At 40.8% G+C, this 10,955-nt stretch overlaps 1 protein-coding gene across 1 annotated transcript; it reads right to left on the bottom strand.

Moving 5' to 3' along the window:
• Positions 1–1,035: 1,035 nt before the first annotated feature.
• LOC133925416 (protein FAR1-RELATED SEQUENCE 9-like) lies at positions 1,036–2,376 on the bottom strand. The gene has a single exon (XM_062371352.1). The coding sequence runs from the start codon at positions 2,374–2,376 to the stop codon at positions 1,036–1,038; it is 1,341 nt and encodes a 446-aa protein (XP_062227336.1).
• Positions 2,377–10,955: the final 8,579 nt, after the last annotated feature.

Genomic DNA, 10,955 nt, shown 5'->3' with positions numbered 1-10,955 from the left:
CCAGGTAATGTTCCCTGTACTTCAAATGTGGGAGGTCGAGGGTCTCCACGAAGAAGTTGGGCACTACTTTCTATTATCCTTGAACTTACGGGAACAACGGTTTGAGGTACTTTTCTAAAGTCATTATGTTCATTATCAATAAGGTCTTCTATTCATATTCAGCACAAGTAACTTGTATCATTCTTGTGCTTTTGAGGTACTTGACTCAATGAGGTCCCTACATGATAACAAGCTGAAAAGTTGCTGCAGTACTTTGGTATCTGCAATCAAGCATCTGTGGATCACATATTATACGCAATCGAAGAAGAAGATAGATAGCTATCGACTAATAGACATCGAGGTTCCGTTGCAGAGCAATATGTAAGTTATCATAATGCTTTTTTGCAACTTTGTTTGATGTTTTCATTGGCAATGTGTACAGTTTTTTTTTCTTTCACAGATATGACTGCAGTTTCCATATGCTTATGCATTGTGAACACTGGGACGGTCGTAAGCTACCCACATTCAAGGAAAAAGATATGCCAAACATACGCAAACTACTGACATACAAATGGCTAAGTCACCCTGAAAACATGACGCGCTGGAAGACAAAGCTCAACATCATTTAGGTAACATCTATCTTCTTTTTTCCGACCCGCTGCTGAAATGTAGTTGACTCTGAAAATATATATTACCTGTTAAGAAAGCAAAATTGAAAATACATTTTACCTATGTGCTATTTACCTATGGATCCAGCGAACTAGATGACTATTGAGGTTGCTACGTGTACTCATTTGGGGGGTGGATTGATGTGAGTGATTGAGTGTCCCCGATTGTTGTGTTAACACAACAGTTCAATAAAAAAGAAGTAATATATTCCTCTAACAAAAAGCACTTTAATAGTCTGTAAAAAACACTTTTAAACAAAAAAAAAACACTTTACTAGACTGCAGAAAGCAGTTTACTACTCTAACTAAGCAGATTAACACAAACTCTTAAGAAAACTCCACTGCATACATTCCTCCTGCCACAAACCTAAAACGAAGCATACTAATGTCATGTGAATAGCTGCATCTCCTTGCTTGGGATTCTTTTAGTTATTTTTCTAGGACATTTTGCAGCATTGTGATTCTCAGAGTGACAAATGCTGCATTTGTTCTTTCTCTTTGGTTGCACATTCTTCCCGTTAGACAACCTTTTTGACTTCTTCCTCCCTTTAGTTACTGATCTTGGCGGATTCCTTACTAATCTTGAACTATCAGGATATGAAGCATCTTGAAAATTTGCAGGAGCAGGCACATTTGGGTTAGGAGTAGACATAGCAGCTGTAGAGCTATGACCAGGAGGTGAAGTTGTCGTAGCTGCATTAGAAAGAGACTGAGATACATTTGCAACAGAAAAGTCATTGCTAGGAACAACAGTTGTCTTCTTCCTCTTACTCTTCCTCTTCTTTAGATCTGCAAGTTCAGATTGCATCATTTCGATGTGCTTAGTAACAATAGAATGAGCATCATCTGAGTTTGAACCTTCACGTGCAAATTTTGCAAGTGCAGAAGCAAGGCTGCTGAATCTCAGTGTTTTCTTGTTCTGCAAAGACATACCACTAGCCGCAATATCAACAGAAATGTTTGCATCAGCAGACATATCTGTGTCAACACGAATTGCTTGTTGTGTCCATCTTTTCAATATGTATCTTTCAGGCAGGGTCTTCACACCAAATCTGATCAAAATCTTCATGATGTGGGAGCAAATTATCCCATCCATATCAAACTTGCTGCACTCACAATAGTAACTTGTTTCTTCTTCAATTGCTGTCACAATATATGACCTAGTCCCATAGTCTTCAACAAATTTGTCATTCGGTACTAGCTTGTATTGGTAGGGCACTTCATGCTCCTGCACATCATATTCTGCAGTCTTTTCAAATTCCTTTGAGAATTTATAGAAAATACCTTTTGTGTACACAATTGATGCATATTTCTCAATAGGGTACTTTGACCATGTGTGTCGTTCATTATCATCAGTCCTAAAGTCCTGACCATCTTGAGCAACAAGGCACTTTTGCTGAATTTTCTCATACTGTTTCACAAATAACAGTATTGATAAGTTTGGATTCACATATCTCTTCAGCACTACATTAAACCCTTCACTTCTCTGAGTTGATTGGAGGAAAGGATAGAAACAATGCATATAGTACGCTTGAACAAAACTCTTTCTGATGCTATACAAATGCTGAAAATGCTGTATGTCCCCCAGGCCATGCTTATTAATCATAGCATCCCATTTCACCTCAAATTCTTCAGGTGTTACACTGCAGTTAATACAGTTTGTAAACTCATCCTTCAATTCTTGATTAGATGAAAGGTATGGACCAATTGTTCCAGAAGCTTTATCCATTATGTGCCACCGGCAGTTTCAATGATTTGTATTAGGGAAGACAAGCTCAATTGCCCGCCTCATAGCCCCATCCTGATCTGTTATTATATTAAGGGGAGCCTTGCCTTTCATCGCTTCAAGGAATGCTTTGAAAAGCCAAACAAAGCTATCTGTCTTCTCATCCCTTAGGAATGCGCATCCTAGCTGGAACGATTGAGCATGTCTATTTATTCCAATGAAGGGGGCAAAGGGCATGTCATACATATTAGTCATGTATGTCGTATCGAATGAAACACAGTCACCATATGCCTCATACGCCTTCCTTGCTGAACCATCCACCCAGAATAGGTTCTGAATCTTATAATCATTGTCCAACTTGAACTTGTAGAAGAAATCAGGGTCATCTTGCACTTTCAACTCTTCAAAGTAGTCTAGTGTTTCTTGCATGTCTTTGTACTTTTCAGTGGTACGAAGTGTGGACCGGAAGTTACTGACATCTTTGCCTACGTACGGTACTAGTTCAATGGAGTCATAGAACTCAGCCATTAGCTGCATAATGCGCCCTGTGGTCATGTTATAGCCATGCAGCATAGTGATGAAAGCCTTTTCTTCCTTAGGTATGCCTTTGTGTGATCTAAGCCATTTTGTTAGTGAGGGCTTCGTAATGAGTGGATGATTGTGCTCAGCTATGAAATAAATTACATGCCACCTAGCACCAATTAGCTTCACAGTCATCCTTGCTTTGCATTGCGTATACTTCATTTTCCCCCTTTTTCTTTTCTTGCCACCATGTCCCCCCCCACCCTGTTTAATGGCTCACTCATGCGGTAGATCAACATCATCTTGTTCAGAATCATCTTCATCTGAATCATCTGTAGGCTCCTCAGTATTTTCATCAGTTTTGCTTTTCTTCCCTTTCCCTTCTTTGTTGCAGACAAACTGGATTTTTTCCAGCACTTTTGTAATTCCTGATCTGCGCGAGGTATTTGTCCTTATTGAGAAACCAATTCTCTTAGCATATGCATTGTAGTATCCTCTTGCTTCTACTACACTGCCAAATGTCATACCAGTATAGGGGACTTGCGGCGTAGACCACACCTCACCCTCTTCATGCAGAACTTGTCTAGTAATATCTGAAACAACATTATCCCCTGCAGCAACCAGTGTGTTATCGGTATTTTCTTGCTGAACATCTTGTAAATGTGTTTCTTCCAAAGAGAGTCTAACATCAGAAATGCTTGGGGAGTCTTGCTGGATAGGGGGAGGCTGAGTGCAATTTTTTGGACTGCTCTCAATTGCATCTTCAGTATGTCTTGACATGAAATCATAGTCAAAGTCAGGTGGCAGCTGGTTTAGATCCATCTCTTTGAAACCTACATAAATACATAAATGTTTCTTCAGTAGTGCATATCTTCATAAGCAAGAAAATCATGCATGGTTTTGCTTTTTTTTTTTACATAGTACAATCACGCATGCTGAATCAGGTTTTGTGTTTCGCAACACAAATAAATTGTATCATTGGAGAATTCATATACATACATCTGGAACCAGATCAGGAAGCAAATCTAGGGTATGTCCTTTTTTTGAAGTACAATTTCTGTTCTTTTTTTTTCTACGGTCATTAACCATCTGAGAAGCAAATATGCACAAACTATATTGTGTTCATTCAGTGAAGCAAAACATGCAGAAAAAAACCTGACAGGGTTGAACAAATTTTAGAAGATGTAACTTTTTAAGATAAATACAAGCTTCTTTAAGTAGATACAAGCTATTTTGATGACTTGTAAAGGCAGATCTAATATCTTCAGTAACATTAAACCAGTTCAGAGAAGCAAAATAAGCCAGATTCTATTGAGCATAAACTTTCTTCCTCTTTTTCTGTTTAATTTGTTTTGTAATTTACATCAAATAGGAACAGGGATAGCTCATTCTCATATGCAGTTTTTCCCCAATTCTGCAGGTATGTGTAGTCAGTTGCATCAGGTACAATAAGAAGGGTACCAACAGGATGACAAAAGCAAGTTTGCGTGCTGTTTTTTCCCTTTTGTGCAGGCAAGTTATGATACAATTTCAGTCATACAGACTAAATGTTGTTTCCAGGAAGCAAACATGTAGATTTTAGGTAGAGGAAATCCATGCAAACTTTTTCAGTGTCACTCTGAGAATGCCCCGTCGGTTGAGACAAAAACGATGTAAAGCTGATCAACCATCAAAGAATCTGGGAAGCTACTAAAGCATACCTGATTTTTTTAGGTAAATCTGCTTAGCTTTGTGCTGCTCCAATGGAGACTTTTTTGCTTTTTCCGCCGGAACCCTAGCTTTTGCCTCCACGATTGCTTTTTTTGCATGCTGGCGGCGGCGCGTGGTTTGGGCAAGCCTATTCCAGGCACCTCCGATCGATTTTTGGTGGGCCCAGCAATTGCCAGGCGCGCTCCGCGCGCAAACGCGCTCCCGCGCCGGAGAGAATAAAGGCCTTGGGCCATACGCGCGGTCCGCGCGCGGCAAAAGAAAGATTCCTTTTTTGGGCGTGCGGACAGGATGCTAATAGCATGCACGGCCGTGCATTAGTCGTGATCGTATGTTCAACAAGAATATGAGCTGAAAAGTTGCTAGGGTGTTGCATTTGAGACTTCTGTCAAAAGATTTTATTCCTCATGTAGGAAAAGAGACCAACATGTTCATTTGATCATTTGACGCTCTAACTACTGATAATATATGCGCATGCTAACAGGAAGAAACAAATCAATATTTTAAAGTACTGGATTTGAGAGTGTCACCTGTTGTACTTTTGTCATCTATATGCACTAGAATATCTTGTTATCAAACCCAACCAAAACGGAGGGAAAAATGTAAAAATAGATAACACATCAGATTGTATTTATAAAAATAGATAATATGATGTTGTATTTAGCCGTCAGTATTCATCCACTGTGATATGTAGTGAATCATTGGTCGCATGCTAAAACCAATGTGATTCCAATTATTGCAGGCATTGGCAACAGCTTTCTGCGATGCGATGGTGTTGTGGGAACCTTACACAATCACGCTCAAGACCTCAACTGACAGTACCGCATCTTGGCAAGTGAAAGGTGTCGCATACAAGAATAACAGCTACATGCTTCGGCAGGGTTGGAGGCAGGGTTCAAAAACCGACGGTTACCGAGAAAAAAGCAATAACCGGCCATCTCGGTCCGGCTCGGTTTCAAAAACCGAACGGTAACCGAATTTGAATTAAAAAAATAAAAAAAAAACTCTTAAAAAAAACTACACACAATTCTAATACCTTCTGTGAAAGTTTTTTTCAAAAAATAATGTTGTTTGCATCATATTATATAGGGAGGAAGTTTGAAAAAAATAAAAAAAGTTGAAGCGTGCAGTTCAGTTATTAACTCATATTAAGGAAACATTTAACATGCAAACACATATTTTTTTTAGAACGTATCTTAAGAGGATCTTTAAAATTGATTTCACTTTTTAGAGTTTTATTAATTTCTCTATGATTTTTACAAAGTTTACAAGCATAAAGTGAATATGTTAAGAAACAGCACTGTAATTAACTTTTTCATGTCTACTGTTATTTTTCCTATGTAAATAATAGTATAAATAAACTATTAAAAGTGGTTTCACTAATTTTTGAGGTGTGATGGGTCAGTTATTAATTATTCTAGTCGCAACATATTTACACAATCCTGCATGTTACAATAACTAATTCATGAGTTCATGTATTTTTCAAAGACACAGGATCATGTAAGAAGAATAACAAAATTAGTTTCATGATTTTTATTAGCAAAGAGTAAACTATTTAACTTGGTTTAATAAATACATTTTCTCACCGAAAAGTTTGAACTTTTTTATGAGTATAAATACTTTTATCATGTAGATCATGTTACAAGAAAACCAACAAAATTTGTTTCACTTGATTTGATGCTCAGATGAATTAGTTATTAATTTTACAAGATTGAGATAATTTTTGGGTTTTTTGTTGAATGCCACTAAAAATCGAGAAAACCGCTCGATAAATTGTAAAAACCGCTCGGTAACCGGCTTAATTTGACCGGTTACCGAGCGGGTAAAATAACGATTTTTTCTCTAAATTTTAAATTTTTTCAAATGAATTTTGTCCGATTTTTTTTGAATTTTCATCCGGTTACCGCGGTAACCACGAATTTTTTATTACCGCCGAAGCTCTGTAACCGAGCTCCGGTCGGTAAGAAAAACCTTGGTTGGAGGAGGTTCTGCCCCAGGGGGTGTCTCAAGGAAGGCAACATTTTTTTTAAGCTAATGGAAGTACAACTTTTGGTTTTTTATTGACAATGTTTCGGCAGGGTTGGAGGAGGTCTGCCGGGGGACAGTCTGAAGGCGACATCCTTTTTTTAAGATAATGAAAGTGCAACTTTCGGCTTCTGTATCAACAACGATGTCAGACGTCTAGAATGCACACAACTATTTTTTAAAAATAGACATTCAAATTTGTGTTCAAGAGAACTCAAACTTGGATGATCTAAACGTACATCCACACCCTCAACCATATTGTACCTTCAATATCATCGAAACCACACTGTGGCATGTCGTTATCACGTGTTATAAGGAAAAGATAAATCAGTTCTGCTATGTGAGGTAAATACTGAAATCAGCAGGGACCCCCTTCTGCTTCTAGTAGGAAGCGTAAGAGCAAGAATGTCAGGTCAAGTAGTGAAGAACAAAAGGGGCCAAAAGGCTCCATGACTTTCACTACGTGAAAAGGGGATATGGGTGACGGATGATAATATTTATGGGTGATGGGTATTGTACCGTCACCCCGAACGTATCACTGATGACTAGTTATTGATTGCGGTTTTGTATTCATCACCAACGATGAACAAAGGTGATGGGTAATAACTGTTACCCGTCACCTATGATCGCCTCCCATGTTCCAGGGAGAAAATTATAGGTGACGGGTGAGCTCTTCACCCGTCACTTATATGTATAATAAGTGACGGGTAACTAGGTTAACCGTCACCTATAGATTATTTATAGGTGACGGGTGACTTCTACACCCGTCACTTATATTCTTTATAAGTGACGGGTAGTTATGTTACCCATCACTTATAGCTTTCACCCATGTACTGGGAGAAGGACATAAGTGATAAGTAACCTAGTTACCCATCACTTATAAAGAAAATAAGTGACGGGTAGATATTTTACCCGTCACTTATGTTTCTCTTGCTCGGTACGAATGAGCTATTTCTTGGCTGCAGCCTGGAACGTAGCCAGGATTTGGCAACCGTCTTCTCCCTGCAAACAATAGCAACACATCCAAATACATATCGATAAACACATTTGTAGAAGTACTCACTTCATCACAGAATTGCATACAAAGTTCAAATGTATTTATTATAGAATCACAAACGTTACAAAGTTCCGATCAACTCATAATTACTTAAGACTTCACAACTTAAGGTTTCTGTAGTGGAACTCGCCTTGTGGGTTGATAACGTCAAACACCATCAACTCAGCGATTCGTCGTCGAATATCCGGGAGTGCACCGGCGTCAAGAAAATACACTTTTATTGCTGCATAATTTAATGCGTAACCAATGTCATGTTATCATGGAATTAAACTAATTACCGAAATTAGTTATGAATAATCTTGTATTGAACTTATATCGGGGGGATTTGATATTCTTTGCTCGGAGCGTGAGGAGCATGTTCCATGCAACATATAATTCACAGGTGTTGCCCAGTGGTTGTTGATGGTACTGTTGAAAAGAAACTTTACTGTTGGATGAAAAGACAAAAAAAATTGCAACAAAGAATATTTGTTATTTTGTTTGGTAGCACTTACCACGTACCCGGTCTTGTGTGTCAGCCTACGACCGGCTTTTGCGTCGTAGTCAGGTTGTGCTCGAAGGTACTTGTCGAAAGCCCTGCATAAAGAGGGATCGATTATGGAGCCTTTGAATATTAGAAAAGTTTAATATGTGAATTAAGATAGGTAGAACTTACGTGTCAAGGAGTTGTTTTACAACGCTGTAATCACGTGATCTAAGTTTAGCTTTTGCAGATGTTGGTCTTGACGAGTCGACGTATAACACCAAGTCCCACTCAAGGGAAATGTTAAGTAAGATCCAATGGCCATTGGTGTTGTGGGCGCCCATCGGGTACTTCACTTTTGAGTATTGTTGCATTGCTCTGGCCACATGATTCGCAACGTAGTCGGGGTAAAGTTGGATGACCGATATTTTAATGGCCTCAGGGTCAAGAAATATGACGGGATCCTTCTTCTTCCTTATTTCTTTCATCAAGTGTCTACAGATAAGGACACAGTTAGATTCAAGTCTTAATGGTATTAATTAATGAATATCCAGTATCAAGGGACTTATAATGTGAAGACCCGTAATAACGATACATCCAGGCCATTAAGGTTGAAGAGGTCGTATAAGTCACTGAAACCAAAAATGAAGTAGCCGTCTTGATCACTTAAGAAGTGTCGTCGTTTGTATTGTACGACTATGGATTGATCATTGCTGTCTTTACAAGCCTGTACGTAATAATTATGCAGGTTCATACATGCTTTTTCTGCCCTTGCTAGCTAATCTACCATCATCAAGGGTTTCCCATATTTGAATTTCGTGTTGGCCTGAGTCCACACTGGTGCAATGTCGGTGGACTTCTTCATCGGTACAATGGACTTTGACTTCGCCGGTACAATGGCCTTCGATATCTCTGGCAGGGGCTTCTTAGAGTCTTTCTTCTCGACCTCCTTTTCCTTCTTCTTTTTTGGGCTCTCTAGGGGAGACGGTATTGGGTCTGGAAGCGAGGCTATCGGATGCGGAGGAGAATGCGGTGGATCCGGCTTCTCAGGAGGTGACTGGCACGGTGATGGTTCATTTGGAGCTCGTCCATACTGCGATGCACTGGAGACCATGATGTCGCCTCTCTTCCACTGGATCCTTTGATGAAGAGCTTCACCGAGAGTTGTGACTTCCTCATTGGGGGGGGGGGACCTCCAACACGTGATCAGTGGCATTGCTATGTACCATATCCACCGTAACCACGGCATAGCATGTATATATCGGGACTGTATGTAAGATACGGACGCTTGGAAGCACCTGGCCCCTTGCAACCTTGATGTGATATCCGCTAGGCCTGATTACAAGGCTGGAGGACGTGGGCCCTTCTAGCATGTCAATTGTATCTGGCTCAGTCTCGGTAGCAGCTACTTGTTGCTCGACCTCCCTGGAGGCGCAGCTACTCTTCCCTACAGCTCCACGGCTAAAATCCTGTGGCATGGAAATCTCTATTCCCTTTGCGGCAACCTGCCCCATGATGCTTGAGTAAACTTTCTAGGTGATGTCCTGTGTCAATGCATCCACATCCACTGCATCCGACCTCTTCCTCTTCTTGTACATCCTGATGTCTTCGGGAAAGCCATATTTCCAGCCCTGGGAACTTGATACACCTCGCACTCGACCTGGGTGCTCCGGGTTTCCCAGCGCCGCTGTGAGAACATCACTTTCCCTGACCCCGATGAAAAAACCTTGGCTGGCTTCAGCTGCCTTTTCTTTGACTTTTTCTACGACTGCCTGGGTTTCGCCGTTTCTGAATGTGATTTCCCCGCTATCAAACAGCTCACCCCTTGCATGCAAATATGACCACGATCGTCCCGGGAATTGATTCCAAGGATTCTCGCGGCCTTCTCTGGCTAATTTCTCGTCCTCTGCCTACCATTTCGCCCTTTTCCCAGCGTAACCTGCTACGCCGGTCCTGTGGTCATGCTTGTTCTTAGCCCTAAGCTGCTTCTTCTTCTCACTCTCCTTCTTGAACTGCTCTGAGTTCTTCATCTGCACAAAAGCATCCCGATCTTCCGGTTTCAAGTGTTTTTAGCTCTCGTAGGGTGCCACCTCTTTTGCTAAGTACCAATTCACAAGCTTGCTCTTAAAGCTTTGGTGAAGTTTCACGATCGCTTTCATTGCTGCATTGACCGCGGCGTTCTTTTGATGCTCGCTCATGTTTCCATGGTAATCCAGATACTCCATGATGACATTATTCAACAAGTCCCTCTTCGCTTCGTCATTGAGGTCATTGAACTTAGTCGTTATCGGCACCATCTCCCGAGCAATGAGCCTTGCGACCCTCCGAAATCTTTTCACTGCCTTTTCATCAGTAGGCAGGCCATCAGCATCGAATCCTATGACGATAACCTTGTCCGTCGGCCACTATGTTTGTGTCCTTATCTTTCGGGTGCGTGCAACACTACTAGCTGTCTGGTTTGGAGACTGTGATGCTGCCATCTAGAGAGAAAAAAGGGGAGTTGACATAAACAAAGAATATTCCTCCATTCAACAAGTATAAAATGTATTGACTCGCTCATATCAATACCTCTTCGGTGGGATTGTATTCTTCGTCACTTGCCCAACATCGGCTCTCCCGATTCAGTGACAGGTCAGGGCTCGGGCTGTGAAACTGGCTTTTGCTACTGCCGGAGGAGGACGTCGGGTGCGGGCTTTGGTTCTTATCCGCCCCATCTTGTGCCGGGACGACCTCTAGTGCTAGCATCCTCTGTGCTTTTGGTTTCTTAGGGGTGATAGTCCTCTTCTTCCCCATGGTTTCTTAGAGGAA

Source organism: Phragmites australis, chromosome 7 (assembly GCF_958298935.1).
Source record: "Phragmites australis chromosome 7, lpPhrAust1.1, whole genome shotgun sequence".
Classification (NCBI taxonomy): Eukaryota; Viridiplantae; Streptophyta; class Magnoliopsida; order Poales; family Poaceae; genus Phragmites; species Phragmites australis.
The sequence above is the reverse complement of the archived record's forward strand: the minus strand, read 5'-3'. Positions and strand labels throughout refer to the sequence as shown.